Source organism: Ranitomeya variabilis, chromosome 4 (assembly GCF_051348905.1).
Source record: "Ranitomeya variabilis isolate aRanVar5 chromosome 4, aRanVar5.hap1, whole genome shotgun sequence".
NCBI classification, from domain to species: domain Eukaryota; kingdom Metazoa; phylum Chordata; class Amphibia; order Anura; family Dendrobatidae; genus Ranitomeya; species Ranitomeya variabilis.
In genome coordinates, this window is record NC_135235.1 from 642,689,796 (window position 1) to 642,713,301 (window position 23,506).

At 46.4% G+C, this 23,506-nt stretch overlaps 1 protein-coding gene across 1 annotated transcript in view; it reads left to right on the plus strand.

Moving 5' to 3' along the window:
• The first annotated feature begins 332 nt into the window (after nucleotides 1-332).
• LOC143767038 (uncharacterized) overlaps nucleotides 333-23,506 on the plus strand; it is a 39,211-nt gene continuing 16,037 nt past the window's right edge. Inside the window, exons 1-5 of the mRNA XM_077255059.1 lie at nucleotides 333-409; nucleotides 9,383-9,530; nucleotides 9,660-9,839; nucleotides 9,927-10,050; nucleotides 10,131-10,228. Coding sequence (XP_077111174.1) covers nucleotides 333-409; nucleotides 9,383-9,530; nucleotides 9,660-9,839; nucleotides 9,927-10,050; nucleotides 10,131-10,228 — 627 coding nt within the window. The remainder of the gene's footprint in view (nucleotides 410-9,382; nucleotides 9,531-9,659; nucleotides 9,840-9,926; nucleotides 10,051-10,130; nucleotides 10,229-23,506) is intronic.

Here is a 23,506-nt window from a genome sequence, read left to right on the forward strand (position 1 = left end):
ATGTTTGCTCTACGTCCATTTTCCCAAGGATGTCTTTTAAACCTCTGTATTTTGTGGATATATTGTGTGTGCCTGCTCGGTCAAATAATAGATTACACATTGCATTCCTTCTTGTTTCTTCCCTCTCATTTATCAAATGTCATAATCCTTTTATTTGTCCAAATTGTAGGAATTGTTGTTCACTTGGCTTGAATTTTGATATTATCTCCTCCCTACTTAGCCACCTATTTTCTTCTTCGTGCAGTAGATTAGTAATTTTATGGATCCCTTTCACCCTCCATTTCTGAAATAGTTTGTTCTCTGCTATTTGTTGCAATGCTGGATTTCCCCATATGGGTAAATCTGTCGAGATTTTCCATGATAATTTGAATTTTCTCCCAAGTTCCTTCCATGTGGCTATTGTGTCTCGGTACACTATTTAATTTTTATTTTTTCAGGCATTAGGCTTTGTGGCGTGTGTAATAAGGCGACTAAGTTCCTCGTATATGCATACGATTTTTCCAGGGCCGTATCAGAAAACCCAATAGTGTCTTTAACCAATCTAGTATGTGACTGGAAAAACATGAGAGATTATATCCTCTTATGTCTAGCAAGTCTCCCCCCCCCCCCCTTTTCCTTGTGGACTTGGGCATAGGAGCTCCAGTCCTTCATGTACGGGGCTTATCTTGCACGGTAGAGAGCAGTTGCCATTTCCTCTTCCTTTCACCTCTTTCGGTTTCTTGGACGTAGGTTTTTCTGCTTGCCTTTCGGCTCGCCTTAGCTTTCCTCCTTAAAATTTATGAGCATGTTTTCATTTTCTCACCTGGGTATTGTATTTTCCTGCTCACTTTCCTCTCTTCTTGTTGGCTCTGCTCCGTACACGTCATACACATGGGGCTCCTCTCCGTACACCTCGTACACACACGGCTCTGCTCCGTACACCTCGTACACACACGGCTCTGCTCCGTACACCTCATACACACGTGGCTCTGCTCCGTACACCTCATACACACACGGCTCTGCTCCGTACACCTCGTACACACATGGCTCTGCTCCGTACACCTCATACACACACGGCTCCGCTCCGTACACCTCGTACACACACGGCTCCGCTCCGTACACCTCGTACACACACGGCTCTGCTCCGTACACCTCGTACACACACGGCTCTGCTCCGTACACCTCGTACACATACGGCTCTGCTCCGTACACACGGCTCTGCTCCGTACACCTCGTACACACACGGCTCTGCTACATTCACACTGTAAACACCTCCTGTCCTGACCTCACACACAAACTTCCCCTCATCCAGCACCATGACAACCAGCACAGCAGAGTCCTGCATACACTGAGGCCCCTGATCATGTGACCCCTGACTCCTCCCCTCCTGTGACCTCATCCCAGGTCCTGTGTGCACAGAACAGCCATATATGTGGTGTGCGGCTCTGCAGGTGGAGGTAGGTGCTGGAGATTCCCCATTACTGATGACAGAACTTCTATATTGTGTAACTATAAACAATGTCGGACCCCGCCAGTAAATAATAAGAGGACAGACCCAGGATTCCCAGTTACTCTGAGCCCTGCTGGCAGGTAGTGAGGGGAGTCACTGGCGGGGGGCCCCTTGTCCTGGTGGGATGGCTCTTATGCTTTTTATGAATAGTCCCCCATGTCTTCCATTGTTATTACCTCCTGTCGGTTTCCGGACCTTGTTTATTCTCAGCTCTATTGTCAGTTAGTGGCCGCAGTGTGTACGTGCACCGACACATTACACGCTCACTTTCCGGTGTGCTGGCCGAGCTTTCGGTGTAAGCCTATGTGCCCACGTTGCAGAAGTGCTGTGCAAATGTCCGCAGCATTTCCGCAACTCCCTGCCACAGGTAAAACACAAGCGTTTTTAGCGCAGCAGAATGCTTGCGTTTTCCCAAGCGATTTGAAGCTTAGTTCGGAAAAGTGATTGACAGGTGTAACCAACTTTTTATTATTATTTATTTATTTATTTATTTATATAGCACCATTAATGCCATGGTGCATGAGAAGGGGTTACATCAAAATACAAATATCACTTACAGTAAACTAACAATGACAGACTGATACAGAAGGGAGAGGACCCTGCCCTTGCGGACTTACATTCTACAGGATTAGGTCGGGGGTTGCAGGAGCTCCGATGGTGTTGAAGTGGCCGTGTGATCATTACAGACTGTAAGGTTCATTGAAGAGGTGGGTTTTCAGGTTTCTTTTGAAGGATCCAAATGTGGTGGATAACCGGATGTGTTGGGGCACAGAATTCCAGATGATGATAATAATAATAAATAATCTTATTTTTATATAGCGCTAACATATTCCACAGCGCTTTACAGGTTGCACACATTATCATCACTGTCCCTGATGGGGCTCACATTCTAAATTCCCCATCAGTATGTCTTTGGAATGTGGGAGGAAACCAGAGTGCCCGGAGGAAACCCACGCAAACACGGGGAGAACATACAAACTCCTTGCAGCTGTTGTCCAAGGTGGGATTAGAACCCAGGACTCCAGCGCTGCAAGGCTGCAGTGCTATCCACTGAGCCACCGTGCTGCCCCATGATGGGGTATATTTGGGAGAAGTCTTGGAGGCGATTGGGTGAGGAGGGAATAAGCGCGGGGGAGAGAAGGAGGTCTTGGGAGGACCAGAGATTACGTGAGGGAAGATATAGCGAGATTAGTATGGAAATATATGGAGGAGAAAGGTTATGGATGGCTTTGTAGGTCAGTGTTAGTAGTGTGAACTGGATATGCTGGAAAATTGGGAGCCAGAGAAGGGATTTGCAAAGAGGGGAAGCAGGAGTGTAGCGAGGGGAGAGATTAATTAGTCGGGCAGCAGAGTTAAGGATGGACTGGAGGGGTGCGAGAGTGTTAGAAGGTAGGCCACAGAGGAGGATGTTGCAGTAGTCGAGGCGGGAAATGATTAAGGCATGCACAAGCATTTTGGTAGAGTGAGGGTTGAGGAAAGGAGCTGGAGACAACAGAAGGTGGCGAGAGCTTGGATGTGCGGTTTGAAGGACAGAGCAGAGTCAAGGGTTACTCCGAGGCAGCGGATTTTGGGGACAGGGGAAAGTGTGATTTCATTTATTTTGATAGATAGATCAGGTAGGGAAGATGTGCGAGATGGAGGAAAGATAATTAGTTCAGATTTGTCCACATTGAGCTTGAGGGAGCGAGAGGAGAAGGAGGATATGGCTGATAGATACACTGGTATTCTGAAGAGCAGAGGAGTGACATCTGGGCCAGAGAGGTAGATCTGCGTGTCATCGGCATATAGATGGTACTGGAAGCCATAGGACCTTATGAGTTGTCCCAGGCTGAGTGTATAGTTTGAGAAGAGTAAGGGCCCAAGGACAGAGTCTTGAGGGACACCAACAGAGGGGGCGAAATGAAGAGGTAGTATGGGAGTAGGAAACTCTAAATGTGCGGTTGGAAAGGTATGAGGAGATCCAAGATAGGGCAAGGTCTTTGACACCAAAGGAAGAGAGGACCTGTAGTAGGAGGCAGTAGTCAACTGTCTCGAAGGCAGAGGACAGGTCTAGAAGGAGGACTATAGAAAATTGTCTGTTATCTTTGGCTGTAAGTAAGTCGTTAGTAATTTTGGACAAGGCAGGCTCAGTGGAATGGTAGGAACAGAAACCAGATTGTAGGTTGTCGAAGAGAGAGTTAGATGCCTATGCAGCATCAGTAGTAAAAGATAGAATGTTAAAAATAATTTAAAAAAAATATATATCTATAATATAACGCTGGGAGCGTCACTCTGTCCGAAGCCTTTATAGACTGCGCAAGCACCGGCGCAGTCTGGACCCCACAGAGTGACCCTCCCAGGAGATCGCGGTATGCGTAAGCACTGAACGCACACCGCGATCTCCAACGGAGAAGCAGGGACGAGCCAGGAGGGTGAGTATGTTATAGTTACCTGTCCTCCGTTCCACTGCTGCGCGATGCTCCATTCTCCTCTGCCTGCGACGTTCAGTTCAGAGGGCGCGATGACGCGCTTAATGTGCGCCGCCCTCTGACTGAACAGTCACAGGCAGAGGACCCCGGAAGACAGAGAGGCGCGCATCAATGGAACGGGGGACAGGTAAATATAGCAAGTGCCGGGGGCCTGAGCTAGCGGCGACTCCGGCACCTGACCCCCACAGCGCGCCGGTGTCCCCGCTTGCTCAGGCCCCCAGCACTCGGCGCCCAGCACCACCACGCACAGCCGCCCGCACTCACCACAGCCACGCACAGCCGCCCGCACTCACCACAGCCACGCACAGCCGCCCGCACTCACCACAGCCACGCACAGCCGCCCGCACTCACCACAGCGGCCCGCACTCAGCACCGCCACGCACAGCCGCCCGCACTCAGCACCGCCACGCACAGCCGCCCGCACTCAGCACCGCCCGCACTCTCAGCACCGCCACGCACAGCCGCCCGCACTCTCACCACCACCACGCACAGCCGCCCGCACTCTCAGCACCGCCACGCACAGCCGCCCGCACTCTCAGCACCGCCACGCACAGCCGCCCGCACTCAGCACCGCCACGCACAGCCGCCCGCACTCAGCACCGCCACGCACAGCCGCCCGCACTCAGCACCGCCACGCACAGCCGCCCGCACTCAGCACCGCCACGCACAGCCGCCCGCACTCAGCACCGCCACGCACAGCCGCCCGCACTCAGCAACGCCACGCACAGCCGCCCGCACTCAGCACCGCCACGCACAACCGCCCGGACTCAGCACCGCCACACTAAGCACCGCCACGCACAGCCGCCCGCACTCAGCACCACCACGCACAGCCGCCCGCACTCAGCATCGCCGCCCTCACTCAGCACCGCCACCCACACTCAGCACAGCCACTCACAGCCTCCCGCACTCAGCACAGCTGCCGGCACTCAGCACAGCTGCCGGCACTCGGCACAGCCGCCCGCACTCGGCACAGCCGCCCGCACTCGGCACAGCCGCCCGCTCTCGGCACAGCCGCCCGCTCTCGGCACAGCCGCACCGCTCTCAGCACAGCCGCCCGCATTCAGCACAGCCGCACTCGGGCAGTAGAGCCGGAGAGAGAAAGATGAGAGCAACATATGGCAGAATGGAAACAGGAACAGGCAGAATGGGTGCAGCACATTACAACAGAATGGGGGCACAGAATGGGAGCAGCACATGACAGAATGGGGGCGCAGGATGGGAGCAGCACATGACAGAATGATTGCGCACGATGGCAGCAGCACATGACAGAATGGGGGAGCATACATGACAGGATGGGGGTGCAGGATGGGAGCACATGACTGGATGGGGTGCAGGATGGGAGCACATGACAGAATGGGAGCAGCACATGACAGAATGGGGGAACAGGATGGGAGCAGCACATGACAGAATGGGGGCGCAGGATGGGAGCAGCACATGACAGAATGGGGGCGCACACACATGACAGGATGGGGGTGTAGGATGGAGCAGCATATCACAGGATGGGGGCGCAGGATGGGAGCACATGACAGGATGGGGGCGCAGGATGGAACAGCACATGACAGGATGGGGATGCAGGATGGAGCAGCACATGACAGGATGGGGGCGCAGTATGGGAGCACATGACAGGATGCAGGATGGAGCAGCACATGACAGGATGGGGGCGCAGGATGGAGCAGCACATGACAGGATGGGAGAGCAAGATGGGAGCAGCACATACCAGGATGGAGACCATATACCAATATAAATGCTCGCCACCCGGGCGTAGAACGGGTTCAATAGCTAGTATATATATATGGTTATTCTCGCCCCCGATTTCCTCAGCGGTTCTTTCGGTACGTTCCGTTCCCAGGGATGCTTTGCACCAAGGACCTTTGTGACGTCACGGTCGAAGGTGATTCGCGCAATGCATCCCTAAGAACAGAAGCGGCTGCGTGCACCGCTGAGATGCGGGAGGACTCCGGGGGCCATCAGGTGGTAAATATATCCCTATTTTTTATTTTAATTCTTTTTTTTACTGGAATATGGTTCCCAATGGCCTGAAGGAGAGTCTCCTCTCCTCCAGATCCTGGGTACCATCCGCACATGAAGCGCTCACTTTACGCATGGTGGGCATAGCCACATGCTTAAAGTGAGCTTTTCAATGCAATTCTATGGCGGAGGAATCGCCTCGATTTCGCAGAAAAAATGAACATGCTGCAGATTTTACCACTATGCGATTCCGCAGCGGGAAAATCCGCAGCATGGGCACAGCAACTGCGGAATCCCATGGGATTGCAGTTTTTTAAGCGTTTTTTTAAGCGTTTCCGCTGCGGCGGAAACGCATAGAAGACGCAACATGGGCACAAAGACTAACTGATCTATTCATCCCTGTGTCTGTATAATAACCGAGTGAGTTCGGCATCCTGAAAAAATATGTTTGAGTCCCCTCTCCTGCATGTCTCGCGGCTGTTTGACGGCCACAACAAATGCAGGGATTGCCTGTTTGTTAGGTAATCCCTGCATGTGTTGCGGCTGTCGAACAGCCGCGAGACATGCAGGAGCGGGGACTCGAACAGATTATTCAAACACGCCAAAGACACTCGGTTAGCATATGAGCATGCTCGGATAATGCTTTATATGACCACATTCGCTCATCACTAGTTATTACCCCAGATTTGGTAGTGTGCCATCCATAGACCATTCTATTGAAATCTTAAATTAATGAACCCGAACACTAAATGCTGTAATTAGAAAAACATTAAAACACCAGAAGTGCTTTTTTTTTAACACACGTTCCTAAAAAAAAATAAATGCAGATCAAAATATCTCAGTGGTTAGCACTTTTGCTTTACAGTTTTTGGTTTATGGGGTTCAAATCCCACCAAGGACAACGTCTGCAAGGAGTTTTTGTTCTCCCCTTGTTTGCATGGGCCGCTGCCTCGTTAACCGTTTTTTTCCCCACACTCTAAAGACCTAATGATAGGTACTCTAGATTGTGAGCCCCAATGGGAACAGTGATGATGATAATGTCTGTAAAGTGCTGCGGAATAAGATAGCCCTATATACAGTCATGGCCAAAAGTATTGACATCCCTGCAATTCTGTCAGATAATGCTCAGTTTCTTCCTGAAAATGATTGCAAACACAAATTCTTTGGTATTATTATCTTCATTTAATTTGTCTTAAATGAAAAAACACAAAAGAGAATGAAGCAAAAAGCAAAACATTGATCATTTCACACAAAACTCCAAAAATGGGCCAAAAGTATTGGCACCCTCAGCCTAATACTTGGTTGCACAACCTTTAGCCAAAATAACTGCGACCAACCTCTTCCGGTAACCATCAATGAGTTTCTTACAATGCTCTGCTGGAATTTTAGACCATTCTTCTTTGGCAAACTGCTCCAGGACCCTGATATTTGAAGGGTGCCTTCTCCAAACTGCCATTTTTAGATCTCTCCACAGGTGTTCTATGGGATTCAGGTCTGGACTCATTGCTGGCCACCTTAGAAGTCTCCAGTGCTTTCTCTCAAACCACTTTCTAGTGCTTTTTGAAGTTTGTTTTGGGTCATTGTCCTGCTGGAAGACCCATTACCTCTGAAGGAGACGCAGCTTTCTCACACTGGGCCCTACATTATGCTGCAAAATTTGTTGGTAGTCTTCAGACTTCATAATGCCATGCACACGGTCAAGCAGTCCAGAGGCAGCAAAGCAACCCCAAAACATCAGGGAACCTCTGCCATGTTTGACTGTAGGGACCGTGTTCCTTTCTTTGAATGCCTCTTTTTTTCTCCTGTAAACTCTATTTTGATGCCTTTGCCCAAAAAGCTCTACTTTTGTCTCTTCTGATCAGAGAACATTCTTCCAAAACGTTTTAGGCTTTTTCAGGTAAGTTTTGGCAAACTCCGGCCTGGCTTTTTTATGTCTCGGGGTAAGAAGTGGGGTCTTCCTGGGTCTCCTACCATACAGTCCCTTTTCATTCAGACACCGACGGATAGTACGGGTTGACACTGTTGTACCCTCGGACTGCAGGGCAGCTTGAACTTGTTTGGATGTTAGTTGAGGTTCTTTATCCAACATCCGCACAATCTTGCGTTGAAATCTCTAGTCAATTTTTCTTTTCCATCCACATCTAGGGAGGTTAGCCACAGTGCCATGGGCTTTAAACTTCTTGATAACACTGCGCACGGTAGACACAGGAACATTCAGGTCTTTGGAGATGGACTTGTAGCCTTGAGATTGCTCATGCTTCCTCACAATTTGGTTTCTCAAGTCCTCAGACAGTTCTTTGGTCTTCTTTCTTTTCTCCATCCTCAATGTGGTACACACAAGCACACAGGACAGAGGTTGAGTCAACTTTAATCCATGTCAACTGGGTGCAAGTGTGATTTAGTTATTGCCAACACCTGTTAGGTGCCACAGGTAAGTTACAGGTGCTGTTAATTACACAAATTAGAGAAGCATCACATGATTTTTCGAACAGTGACAATACTGTTGTCCACCCCTTTTTTTATGTTTGGTGTGGAATTATATCCAATTTGGCTTTAGGACAATTCTTTTTGTGTTTTTTCATATAAGACAAATTAAATGAAGATAATAATAACAAAGAATTTGTGTTTGCAATCATTTTCAGGAAGAAACTGAGTATTGTCTGACAGAATTGCAGGGGTGTGAATACTTTTGGCCATGACTGTAAGTGTGTAAAATAACTCCACTCGGCACAGAAAATTAATCCCTGTCATAGCTTCATCCACAGTAAAAAAAAAAAAAAAAGTGTGCGTGTGTATATATATATAACATAGTAACATAGTTAGTAAGGCCGAAAAAAGACATTTGTCCATCCAGTTCAGCCTATATTCCTATATTCCATCATAATAAATCCCCAGATCTACATCCTTCTACAGAACCTAATAATTGTATGATACAATATTGTTCTGCTCCAGGAAGACATCCAGGCCTCTCTTGAACCCCTCGACTGAGTTCGCCATCACCACCTCCTCAGGCAAGCAATTCCAGATTCTCACTGCCCTAACAGTAAAGAATCCTCTTCTATGAGTAAAGAATCCTCTTCTATATATATAATTTTTTTTTTTTTTTTTTTTTTTTACAGAGTTCTAGGAAACATGTTACCACATAAAGGGGTTGTACGATCCAAACTGATAAGCCTGCAGTCATTCTGTGTGACTGCAGACTTATACATTTCCACATTGAGTTATACATACTCCCAGACTCACTCTCCAGCGTTCGCTGGGGGATTCATAAGTCTGAGGTCACACAGAGTGACTGCAGACTTATCGGTTTGGACCAGACAATGCATTTAAATAAAAATGAAAAAAAAGTTTGATATCACCATATTTGTACTGCAATAGAGAATCAAGGAACTGTTAATCATTTAGGATTTCACATTGGATCTTTATGATGTTACATCGTCATCTTCTCCCCATTCAGGTCCCTACAATATCGGATCCTCTCAGTGGAGATCTTCTATATGAGAATTCTCCTGAGTGACCCTACAAGGATGGAGAGGGACAGGGACAAGATGGCGGAGAGGATATTACACCTCACCCTAGAGATCCTCTTCCGGCTTACTGGAGAGGTGAGAGATTCTGATGACGTCACATTACATCATTCTTATCTATGGGAATAACAGATGGACAGAACTGGAGAGGTGAGGACTCTGGAAATGTCTGTAGTGAGATTTATTAATGTGTCTCTCCATAACCAGGATTACACAGTAGTGAAGAAGACCTCTAGTGAGCGCTGTCAGGCCCCTGTGTCTGAGGGATGGGGAAGACTCCTGAGCCCAATCACTGGGCCTCCACCACACCCCCTGATACATGAGGACATCAATGACCAGAAGATCCTAGAACTCACCTACAAGATGATTGAGCTGCTGACTGGAGAGGTGACACTGCTGGGAATGCTGGGACATTATACATTATATAACGCTATGGAGGGATTGGCGGGATGATGGTATCACTGTATGTGTCAGGTTCCTATAAGGTGTCAGGATGTCACCGTCCATTTCTCCATGGAGGAGTGGGAGTATTTAGAAGGACACAAAGATCTGTACAAGGACATCATGATGGAGGTTCCCCAGCCCCTCACATCACCAGGTAATAGACAGGACTAAATACACACGGCCTATAATTATCTGTATGTAAATGAGTTCAGTCCCTGTATGTGTTTCCTCCAGTTCTATCCAGTAAGAGGGCAACACCAGAGAGATGTCTCCGTCCTCTTCTTCAACAGGACTGTAAACAAGAAGATCTCGATGTTCCTCAGGATCATCAGGTAGATGGAGAGAAGGTGTCATGAGATCTGTGAAGGTCTTGTTTTTAATCTTGTTTTATCCACCAGTATTATACACTGAATTGCATATTTATTATTTATTATTTATTAACCCCGGGCATTTCCTGATTTAAACTGTTACGATTCCACCACGCTGTGAGTGACAGCTTATCCGCTATATAGGATAGGAGCGTGCTGAGCTGTCAGTATTGTGAGTGATAGCCAAATCTGAGGCAGGGGCATGCTGGGCCACTGGTATTGTGATTGACATCCCAGCTGTCCAATCTGGCCGGTCCTGTAGGATCTCCCAGGTGCCACCTGTTCTGGGAGATTACCTGGCTATTTTGCTGGCTAACTAATATCAGACCTTGCCAGTTGTAGCTTTTAGCTAAGCGGTGTGTTTGCTCTTTACTCTTGTCTTTATTGCCAGACCTTGAATTTGACTTTTTGCTTACCCGTTTGTATTATCCCTTTTGCCTTTACGCACTTTGACCTTGGTTTCCTGACCTAAGACTTTGCCTTTGACTATCCATTGGTAATATTCCTTTGTCTATGAAGTACCCTTCTTGCATATGACATCCCCACCTTACGGCTTGTTCATGAGAAGTCACGTAGCATTCTAAAATTCTATAGCAAGCAATCATGAAATATCTGAAATTTGAATTGAATTACTGTACTAGAAAATATGAAAAATTTAGAATACTTGGCTCATAAATTGGGCAATTCATGTGTATCTGGCAGCCTCTCTCGGGCTGATAGCCTACATTTATATGGGAATTAATGGAACGCCTCAAAGGCAGAGTACACATAAAATTAACGGCCATAAAAGGTTATTCTAGACAATATACCATCGCCATGGACAAGATATAGGACATATCTGCAATATGAACAGTAAGAACAGAGAAAACGCCAAAAACAAAAGTCCAAATTGTCTGAAAGTAATATATTTTTAGTTATTTTATGGACATGAACAAGTGAGGTAGGGTGGGGGGGACAATAAAACAGGAAGAAAGAGGACACACAAGGGTCAAGGCAAAGAGATTGAAAAATCTCTATATATAATTGTCTAAGGGGTACTTCCGTCTTTCTGTCGGCAACTTCCATCACGGATATTCAAACGCTGATTGGTCTCGCCAGCTGCCTGTCATGGCTGCCGCGACCAATCAGCGACGGGCACAGTCCGATTAGTCCCTCCATACTCCCCGCAGTCACGGCTCACACAGGGTTAATGCCAGCAGCAATGGACCCCGTTATGCCGCGGGTAACTCACTCCGTTACCGCTGCTATTAACCCTGTGTGACCAAGTTTTTACTATTGAGGCTGCCTATGCAGCGTCAATAGTAAAAACATCTAATGTTAAAAATAATAAAAAAACAAAAAACAAATCATTATATACAGGGCTGTGGAGTCGGGGTCGTGGAGTTGGAGTCGGAGTTAGTTTTGGTTGGAGTAGGAGTCGGTAGAAATGTACCGACTCCGACTCCAGCTTTTAAAAAAAGTATTAATATTTCATAATTGAACTTTCATATGAATTTTATAAATGTTACTCAAATATATATGTTCTATCAAACTATGATAAGCAGTTCTGCTGGAGATAGAGACATTTATTACTTCTTGTGTGTCACTGTTCTCCACTGCCCTTATCTAATCTTATACTTGGTTAACCTCATGCTGCCCCAACCCCCCTACTTACAATGTATGAAACTGAAAGTGAAAATGTGTTGCAAATTCTTAGTAGTAAAGCTCCTCCTCTAGACAAGCTGTTTACTAGGTGTGCATCTTCCAAGCATCTCACAGCTGCTACTCAGAAGAGGAAGACTGTAAGAAGTATTATCCTTTCAACAAACTTTGCATCAGTTAACTGTGAGTACATGAGGAATAACAGTATTACTGACCACTATATCAGTTGTACGACCTGGCAATAATTTTGTACAATTGTTTTTAGGAAAAACAATTGTCATTTGGATTGTGAATGCAGAATTAAAAACCTGAGAATGTCAAAGAAGCGTCACATTAAATCAGCTGTATTTGAACATTTCACCATCACTCAAGATAGAAAACATTATGTCTGTCAGTGTATGACAAATGATCCAGACGAAAACAAATGCTGTGAAGCCAAGATCAGTGCATATTCAGGCAAAGATAAAAATGCTCCTACCAGAGCTTCTAATCTAAAGAGACATTTACAGCGCTTTCATCCAGAAGTACTGAAAGCAGTGGATGAGAAAGAATGCATCCAAACCAATGAACCAGTGCCCAGCTCTTCCAGCCAAACAAAGGAGCAGAGAACTTTGCAGCCATCAGTTGCAAGATATTTTGATAGTGACAAAGTTACTGTGACAATGACAGTAGATACATTTAAAAAACAGATCATAGAGCTTGTTGTAAAGGATAGTGTGCCTATTTCTTTATTTTCACGACCAGCTTTTATGTGTCTGAATGGGGAAATGGCCCACAAGCTTGGTGTTTCTGGAGAGAGAGAGTATTAGAAAATTAGTAATCGAAGAAGCTTTTAAACAAAAGGAAGAACTTAAAAAAAACTCTCAAGGGACGGTTTCTGTTTCTTAAAATGGATGCCTGCACACGTCACAGAGTGAACTATTTTGCCATCAATGTCCGATTTGTTTGTGACAAAAATGAAATAGTTACCAAGACATTGGCAGTAAAAGACACCAAAGCTCATCACACCAGTGAGTTTCTCCAGGTCTTGGTGGAAAAGGTTCTGCAAGACTATGAACTTAAAAAAGAGCAAGTTCTTTCTGTCGTAACTGACAATGCTTCAAATATGATAAGTACTATTAAGCTAATGAATGAGAGTAATGATGGTGACCAGCAACTAGAAGAACATTCTGGGTCCACAGACACAGAACTGTTTGAAATAGAGGAACACAGTATTGTAACTGAGGAGCAAACTGAAGTTGCTTCAGATGAACAGCAACATGATAGTTTAGATGATCTTGTTGAAACTGTGTCAATACGTTCTTTCATTCATCACATGCGCTGTGTTGTGCATACGCTACAGCTGGCTATAAGAGACAGTCTGCAAGAAGGACATGCTGCTGCACTGACTGGCAAGGTGAGAAAATTGGCTACTGTTGACAGAACCCCTAAAGTTGACTCAATTTTGAAGAGACTTGCTGGAAAAGGGGCAATTATTGATCAAGCCACACGATGGGGCAGTACTTAATGATTCAGCGCTTGGTTGAACTGAAAACCTTTCTTGTAGACATGGCTAACCCTCAACTGACGCTAAATGAAAGTCAGTGGAATCAGGTGACTGAGCTGGAAAAATTGCTAGAGCACCCATTTACAGTGACTAAAAAATTACAAGCAGAGGACTTAACTCCAGGTATTTTCTTAAAGGAGTGGAAGAACCTGATGTTTCGCCTGTCCCAAAGAGGAGGGTTAATTGCAAGTGGCATTGCTACATCAATGAAACGGAGAGAGGAGCTACTATTACAAAATAACATTCTTTTGGCAGCTGTTTATGTAGACCCAATGCATTGGATTCTTCTAGATGATCAACAGCTAACTAAAGGAAAAGAAGCTCTGTTTGAAATAGCAGTAAGGATGAAAGGGTTGCAGAACAGTCAGGAGGAACAAGAAGAATTTGGTCGTCCTGCCACATGTTCACCCTCATCAACTGATGAAGAATTTAATTTCGAAAAATATTTGGATCACAAGGACCGTGCAAAGCGTTCCCGCATAGAAGAAGAGTCATCCCCATCAAAGAACACAGCCAGTACATTTCAGCAGAATTTTTCATGTGCACTAAAAGAAATTGAGAAATTTGACCGTTCATCAAAAATAACAGTGCAACAAGCGATTCCTCTTTATCCTGACATTGTCAGAGATGTTGCCCGAGTGGTTACTGCTTTGCCACCAACCCAAGTTAGTGTAGAGAGGTTGTTCTCTGCTCTCAAAATAATTAGATCAGATTTGAGGGCATCCATGAAGGAGGATCTGACAGAGGCAATACTTTTTCTGAGGACAAATTTATAGATTTCTACTTATTAACTGCATAACAGTGTTTATTGCATATTTACTTACAAGAGTTTATAAAAGTTATTTGCTATATTCTAATTGTATTCTAATAAATATAGTTTTTGCTCTAAGTGGCCTGATTACTTATATGATGGTGAGAAACTGAATAAGCACAATGTTAATATTTTACAACAGTAAATTTATTGTTACGAATTGGCCATTTATTAAGGAGTCGGAACCTGATAAAATACAGGAGTTTGAGTCGGAGTCGCAACTGTGGCTTACCGACTCCACAGCCCTGATTATATACTCACCTTCCGCCTCCTTTCTGACGCTCCGGAGACCGGTCCATGCAAGCGGCAGGTTCCGGTGCTAAGGGTGTGTGACAAGGACCTGCCATGACGTCATGGTCATGTGACCGCGACGTCATCGGAGGCCCTGCCGTTATGTCACGGTCATGTGACCGCGACTTCATCACACCCTCGGACCGGAAGCTGCCGCCTGAACCGAACACAGGCGACAGAACTACAAGGGGCCCCTCGGAAGGTGAGTATGTTTATTTTTTAACCTGTGACATACGTGGCTGGGCAATATACTACGTGGCTGGGCAATATACTACGTGGCTCTGTGCTATATACTACTTGGCTCTGTGCTGTATACTACGTCACTGGGCAATATACTACGTGGCTCTGTGCTCTATACTACGTCACTGGGCAATATACTACGTCACTGGGCAATATACTACGTCACTGGGCAATATACTACGTAACTGGGCAATATACTATGTGGCTGGGCAATATACTACGTAACTGGGCAATATACTACGTAACTGGGCAATATACTACGTAACTGGGCAATATACTACGTGGCTCTGTGCTGTATACTACGTCACTGTGCAATATATTACGTGGCTCTGTGCTGTATACTACGTAACAGGCCAATATACTACGTGGCTCTGTGCTGTATACTACGTCACTGGGCAATATACTACGTCACTGGGCAATATACTACGTAACTGGGCAATATAGTACGTCACTGGGCAATATAGTACGTGGCTGGGCAATATACTACGTCACTGGGCAATATACTACGTCACTGGGCAATATACTACGTGGACATGCATATTATAGAATACCCGATGCGTTAGAATAGGGCCACCATCTAGTTGTATAAATAAGAGCAGCAAGGTTTAAATGTAATTCATTAAAAAAAGTAAAGTGCTTATATGCAAAATTGCAGTCATAAGGCCTAATAATATCAGTTTACTTATATAGGTAATGTCTTGATGCTGCAAAATATAATGCAATGAAGTAAAGTGAGTACGTGCTGGTATGTGAGGAAGAGACAAGAGTAGAGGGTAAAGTGCCTGTGCCAAAAATACCAGGGGCTAAATAGCCACAACTGTCTGGAGTATGTCCCTTGGATGCGCCAACTTCGACGCGAGATTCGGCGTCTCCCTTTGTCAGGGGGCATATGGGAATGTAGGGTACTGCTGTAATTAAAACCGCCAGAGGTTGAGGAGTGGAGTAATCAGTCAGAGAGCCTACAGGTGCTTCTCACAAAATTAGAATATCATCAAGATGTTAATTTATTTCAGTTCTTCAATACAAAAAGTTAAACTCATATGTTATATAGAGTCATTACAAACAGAGTGATCTACTTTATTTCTCCTTCGCCTCATTGGGGGACACAGACCGTGGGTGTATACTTCTGCCACTAGGAGGCTGACACTAAGTGATACAAAGAAAGTTAGCTCCTCCCCTGCAGTATACACCCTCCTGCTGACTCTCAGCTAACCAGTTCTTGCTTAGTGTCTGTAGTAGGCACATGGGTCTGTTTCAGACCCCAACGTTTTTATTTTATTTTTTACTTTTCTGTAAATTTTTAATTAACGGAGTTAAGGGGGCGACTGATCCTTTCAAGGTTCCGATCTTCCCCGAACCATCAACAGGCGAGCACGGCGAGTATACCTCCCCGTACCCACTCCTGCGACGTGTGAAGCCATGCCTGAGCTCACTTCGGGGGCGACAGTTCCTTCACGGTCCCAATCTCCCCACACCAGCAGCAGGCGACCACATGGAGTGTCGCCTCCATGTATCCTCTCCTGGAGCCAGGCCTAATGCCGGACAACTGACCCTGTCCACCCGAGGGCTGAACTCCGTGGATGTACAGAGGACCCTCTCTATGGCGTCCGAGCAGCCCCCACTGTCCCACCACTGTGAAAGAGGAAGGCACAAGGAGGTGGACAGTTCCTCTCCACCTCCCTAACAAAGAGATGTTCGATTGAGGTTTATACCTGCACCGTCTACGTGCTCGCAGGACCCATATGCTGTACATGGTCCCTATCCTACATGGGAGCCGTCGGCTAGCAGGGGCCGCAAGTATTCTAGAAACGTACAGGCATCTAGAAACGTACAGGCATCTAGAAACATACAGGCATCTAGAAAACGGAAGTTTTTCGTTTCCTGCTCCCTCACCAATAATTTGTTGACAACAAAACTCTGAATATGGATCGGATATTGCCTGGACTTGCCATAGCTTCAGAGAAGGATGGACTCGCCTATTTATACCATCAACCAATCTCGATACATTGACGAGGACTCCAGTTCTGCTCTACACTACGCAGTGTCCCTCATAAGGAGACCAAACTCTCTCGTAGAGCATTTGCCATTCTGTCTGGATAAGCGATTCACTGGACAGAAGCCTCTACGTGGGATGCCATGCCTGGTCTGATTTTTAAGGGCGACAGGTCCTTTAAAGGGCACCGATCTCCCCACACCATCAACAGACGAGCACACGGAGTGTCGCCTCCATGTATCCTGTTCGGCATCCAGGCCTAACACCAGACAACCTGTTCTGTCCACCCGGGGACCTGAACTCTGGGGATGTACAGAGGTACCCTTTTTGGCATACGAGCACTCCCCTCTGCATCACCACTATTTAGCGGATGATGCAAGAAGGCAGACAATTCCTCTCCACTTCCCTGTTAAGAGGTTGGTGGATCAAGGGTTCCTAATTTTTATCTCTGCACCTCCAAAAGAGAGCGGCGATGGTAAGAGACTATGACCTGCTGGATGCAGCCACGCATTCTGCCACTTGGCAGTTTAACCGGGTAGAATCTCCTGTGGTATACCTACCAGTATCCCTGCCTGATGTATCATCAGTTAAAAATACCACGGACTGTCAGATAGCAAATCTGGTTCGTTCCGCCTTGCGGCTTCGGGTTCAGCGCTCTATCCTCCCTAGCCACCACATGGATTGCTAGAGCAATGGTCTCCTGGCTGGAGACCTTAACTACCTTGATTCACACTAGTAACCTTTTCCCAATACAACTGGCCAATCAAATCTTTTGAGAGGGAGACTGACAAAGGATTGTATAAGGGTTGTCCAGGACAGTCTAGATCTAAGGGATCTTGGTTCCAAAAAGGGGAACGAAAAGTAAGACCGATCCTGGACCTCAAATTTCTAACATCCTTTGACAAGGTCCTCCTTCTTCAGATGGAGTTCCTCTGCTCAGCCATTACTTCAACAGAAAAAGGTGCAGTTTCTGGCATCCATCGACTTTCGGGATGCTTACCCTCTTCAAAAATTCCTTTGCTTTTCCATTCGTGAACAGCATTTTCAAGTCACGACCTTGTCCTTCGGCCTTGCTACCGCACCCAGAGTGTTCGCAAGGGTCATGGCGGATGTCATGTTTCTCTTGCACCCTAGAGGCGTGCTCGTCCTGCCCTGTCTGGTTGACTGCCTAACCGCCCTTCCAGAACTATGCTGAGTCGTCTATATCACTTGCGATACCCGCTAACCTGGGCTGGCAGCTAAACTTAGACAAGTTCTCCTGATTTCCAGCCCAGCAGATATCCTTTTTGAGGATGATCCTGCACACTTCCAGAAGGATGGTAATTCTCCCTCGAGACAGGGTCATGGCTGTTGTGAATTCTGCTCTTGGGCTCCCTCCGGTGGTTGTAAGTGGTAGTGCTGCTGTCTCTGGATCGCAGCATTTATCAGGTGTGTTCACTTTTTGTAATTCTGACTGGGCTATTTAGCCTTGCTTCACCCTTTAGTCAGTGCCAGTTGTCCATTGTTCCTGGAGGATTCACATCCCTGCCTGGTCTCTTCTGCTTTGCTGTTCATTTCTACCAAGATAAGTTCAGGCCTTGATTTTTTGCTGTCCACATGCTGTGGGCCTTATTGTTCAGTTCTTTTCCATGTTTTTGTCTAGTCCAGCTTGGTCTGTATAAGGATTTGTTTAGCCAAGCTGGTATCTCTGGAGATGCAGATATACCCTCCATATCTTTAGTTAGATGTGGAGATTTTGTATTTTCTGTGGTGGAGATTTTCTAGTGTTTTAATACTGACCGCATAATACTCTGTCCTATCCTTTCTATTTAGCTAGAAGTGGCCTCCTTTGCTAAATTCTGATTTCAGTCTGTGTATGTCTTTTCCCTCTCCTCTCACAGTCAATATTTGTGGGGGGCTGTCTATCCTTTGGGGATTTTCTCTGAGGCAAGATAGTTTTCCCGTTTCCATCTCTAGGGGTAATTAGTCCTCCGGCTGTGTCGAGATGTCTAGGGAGCGCTAGGTACATTCCACGGCTACTTCTAGTTGCGGTGTTAAGTTCAGGGTCTGCGGTCAGTACAGGTACCACCTTCTCCAGAGTACGTCCCATGCTGCTCTTAGGCCACCAGATCATAACAGTACAACTGGCCAACAATGAGTTAACCGCATCTCAGAAGAAGGGAAGGAAAGTGCTGAGCCATTTTTTTTTCTGTAGTCTGTTGTGTTTTTTTTCTTTCCCTCTTTACCTCTGGGTGACTCAGGAGTTTGGCACTGGCATGGATGTTCAGGGATTGGCTTCTCGTGTGGATCAACTTGCTGCTAGAGTACAGGGTATTTCCGATTATATCATTCAGACTCCGGTTTTAGAACCTAGAATTCCAACTCCTGATTTGTTTTTTGGGGACAGGTCCAAATTTTTGAGCTTTAAAAATAACTGTAAACTGTTTTTTGCTCTGAAACCCCGTTCCTCTGGTGATTCCATCCAGCAGGTTAAAATTGTTATATCTCTGCTGCGTGGTGACCCCAGGATTGGGCATTTGCCCTGGAACCTGGGAATCCAGCTTTGCTTAATATAGACACCTTTTTTCAGGCGCTTGGGTTATTGTATGATGAACCTAATTCAGTGGATCATGCTGAGAAGACCTTGTTGGCCCTGTGTCAGGGTCAAGAAGCGGCAGAATCATATTGCCAGAAATTTAGAAAATGGCCTGTGCTGACTAAATGGAATGAGGATGCCTTGGCGGCAATTTTCAGAAAGGGTCTTTCTGAATCCGTTAAGGATGTTATGGTGGGGTTCCCCACGCCTGCTGGTTTGAGTGATTCTATGTCTCTGGCCATTCAGATTGATCGGCGCTTGCGCGAGCGCAGAGTTGTGCACACTATTTCATTGTCTTCCGAGCGGAGTCCTGAGCCTATGCAGTATGATAGGATTGTGTCTAGAGCTAAACGACAAGGATTCAGACGTCAGAATAGGTTGTGTTTTTACTGCGGCGATTCTGCTCATGTTATTTCTGATTGCCCTAAGCGTACCAAGAGAATCGCTCGTTCTGTTACCATCAGTACTGTACAACCTAAATTTCTGTTATCTGTGACCCTGATCTGCTCATTATCGTCATTTTCTGTCATGGCATTTGTGGATTCAGGCGCCGCTCTAAACTTAATGGACTTAGAATTTGACAGACGTTGTGGTTTCCCCTTGCAGCCTTTGCAGAGTCCTATTCCTTTGAGGGGCATTGATGCTACACCGTTGGCTAAAGATAAACCTCAGTTTTGGACACAGCTGACCATGTGCATGGCGCCAGACCATCAGGAAGATTGTCGTTTTCTGGTGTTGCATAATTTGCATGATGCTATTGTGCTGGGTTTCCCATGGTTACAGGTGCATAATCCGGTATTAGATTGGAAATCTATGTCTGTGACTAGTTGGGGTTGTCAGGGGGTTCATGGTGACGTTCCTTTGATGTCAATTGCCTCCTCCCCCTCTTCTGAAATTCCTGAGTTTCTGTCAGATTTCCAGGATGTATTCAATGAGCCCAAGTCCAGTTCCCTTCCACCGCATAGGGACTGTGATTGTGCTATTGACTTGATTCCAGGCTGTAAGTTTCCCAAGGGCCGACTTTTCAACCTGTCTGTGCCAGAACATACCGCCATGCGGAGCTATGTAAAGGAGTCTTTGGAGAAGGGGCATATTCGGCCATCTTCTTCACCATTGGGAGCAGGTTTTTTTTTTTTTTGTTGCCAAGAAGGATGGCTCCTTGAGACCCTGTATTGATTATCGCCTCTTGAATAAGATCACGGTCAAATTCCAATACCCTTTGCCTTTGCTTTCTGATCTGTTTGCTAGGATTAAGGGGGCTAGTTGGTTTACTAAGATTGACCTTCGAGGGGCATATAATCTTGTTCGTATAAAGCAGGGTGACGAATGGAAAACTGCGTTTAATACGCCCGAAGGCCATTTTGAATACCTTGTGATGCCATTCGGACTCTCTAATGCTCCATCTGTGTTTCAGTCCTTCATGCATGATATATTTTGAAATTATCTTGATAAATTCATGATTGTATATTTGGATGATATTTTGATTTTTTCAGATGATTGGGAGTCTCATGTGAAACAAGTCAGGATGGTATTTCAGATCCTTCGTGATAATGCCTTGTTTGTGAAGGGGTCTAAGTGCCTCTTTGGAGTACAGAAGATTTCTTTTTTGGGCTTCATTTTTTCTCCCTCATCTATAGAAATGGATCCGGTTAAGGTTCAGGCCATTCATGATTGGATCCAGCCCACATCCGTGAAGAGCCTTCAGAAATTTTTGGGCTTTGCTAATTTTTATCGCCGTTTCATTGCCAACTTCTCCAGTGTGGTTAAACCCCTGACCGATTTGACGAAGAAAGGCGCTGATGTGACGAATTGGTCCTCTGCGGCTGTTTCTGCCTTTCAGGAGCTTAAACGCCGATTTACTTCTGCCCCTGTGTTGCGTCAGCCGGATGTCTCCCTTCCATTTCAGGTTGAGGTTGACGCTTCTGAGATTGGGGCAGGGGCTGTTTTGTCTCAGAGGAATTCTGATGGTTCCTTGATGAAACCGTGTGCCTTCTTTTCTCGAAAATTTTCGCCTGCGGAACGCAATTATGATGTCGGCAATCGTGAGTTGTTGGCTATGAAGTGGGCATTTGAGGAGTGGCGACATTGGCTTGAGGGGGCCAAGCATCGTATTGTGGTCTTGACCGATCATAAGAATCTGATTTACCTCGAGTCCGCCAAACGGCTGAATCCTAGACAGGCCCGATGGTCCCTGTTTTTCTCCCGTTTTGATTTTGTGATCTCGTATCTTCCGGGTTCTAAGAATGTTATGGCTGATGCCCTCTCTAGGAGCTTTTTGCCTGATTCTCCTGGGGTCCTGGAGCCGGTCGGCATTCTGAAGGAAGGGGTGATTCTTTCTGCCATCTCCCCTGATTTACGACGGGTTCTTCAGGAATTTCAGGCTGATAAACCTGACCGCTGTCCAGTGGGGAAACTGTTTGTTCCTGACAGATGGACTAGTAAAGTGATTTCTGAGGTTCATTGTTCTGTGTTGGCTGGTCATCCTGGGATCTTTGGGACCAGAGAATTGGTTGGTAGGTCCTTTTGGTGGCCTTCTTTGTCACGGGATGTGCGTTCTTTTGTGCAGTCCTGTGGGACTTGTGCGCGGGCCAAGCCTTGCTGTTCCCGCGCTAGTGGGTTGCTTTTGCCTTTGCCGGTCCCTGAGAGGCCTTGGACGCATATTTCTATGGATTTTATTTCGAATCTTCCGGTTTCCCAGAGGATGTCGGTTATCTGGGTGGTTTGTGACCGGTTTTCTAAGATGGTTCATTTGGTACCTTTGCCTAAATTGCCTTCCTCTTCTGATTTGGTTCCGTTGTTTTTTCAGCATGTGGTTCGTTTGCATGGCATTCCGGAGAATATTGTGTCCGATAGAGGTTCCCAGTAGGGTTGAGCGACTTTTATTTTTATAGGATCGGGTCGGGTTTCACGAAACCCGACTTTCTCAAAAGTCGGGTCTAGCGAAATCGGCCGATCCTATAAAAAAGTCGGGGTCGGCCGAAACACGAAACCCAATGCAGTGCAATGGGATACTATGGTTCCCAGGGTCTGAAGGAGAGGAAACTCTCCTTCAGGCCCTGGGATCCATATTAATGTGTAAAATAAAGAATTAAAATAAAAAATATTGATATACTCACCCGTCCGGAGGCCCCTGGACATCACCGCTGGTAACCGGCAGCCTTCTTTGCTTAAAATGAGCGCGTTCAGGGCCTTCCATGACGTCACGGCTTCTGATTGGTCGCGTGCCGCTCATGTGACCGCCACGCGACCAATCACAAGCCGTGACTTAATTCTCAGGTCCTAAATTTCTAATTCTAGGAATTTAGGACCTGAGAATTACGTCACGGCTTGTGATTGGTCGCGTGGCGGTCACATGGGCGGCCGCGACCAATCACAAGCCGTGACGTCATCTAAGGCCCTGAACGCGCTCATTCTTAGGAAGGAAGGCTGCCGGAAAGAAGCCGAGGGTGAGTATATTCCTATTAGGTATATACTCACCCTCGGACGCGCCCTGCTTCTTTCCGGCAGCCTTCCTTCTTAAGAATGAGCGCGTGAAGGGCCTTAGATGACGTCACGGCTTGTGATTGGTCGTGGCCGCCCATGTGACCGCTCACGCGACCAATCACAAGCCGTGACGTAATTCTCAGGTCCTAAATTCCTAGAATGAGGAATTTAGGACCTGAGAATTACGTCACGGCTTGTGATTGGTCGCGTGGCGGTCACATGAGCGGCACGCGACCAATCAGAAGCCGTGATGTCATGGAAGGCCGTAAACGCTCTCATTTTAAGCAAAGAAGGCTGCCGGTTACCAGCGGCGATGTCCAGGGGCCTCCGGAGAGGTGAGTATATCAATATTTTTATTTTAATTCTTTATTTTACACTTAAATGTGGATTCCGATACCGATTTCCGATATCGCAAACATATCGGAACTCGGTATCGGAATTCCGATACCAGATTCAGAAGATCGCCGACCTCATGGCCGACCCCACACAGGGGTCGGGTCGGGTTTCATGAAACCCGACTTTGCCAAAAGTCGGCGACTTCTGAAAATGGCCGACCCGTTTCGCTCAACCCTAGTTCCCAGTTTTTCTAGGTTTTGGCGGGCCTTTTGTGCTAGGCTGGGCATTGATTTGTCTTTTTCTTCCGCATTTCATCCTCAGACAAA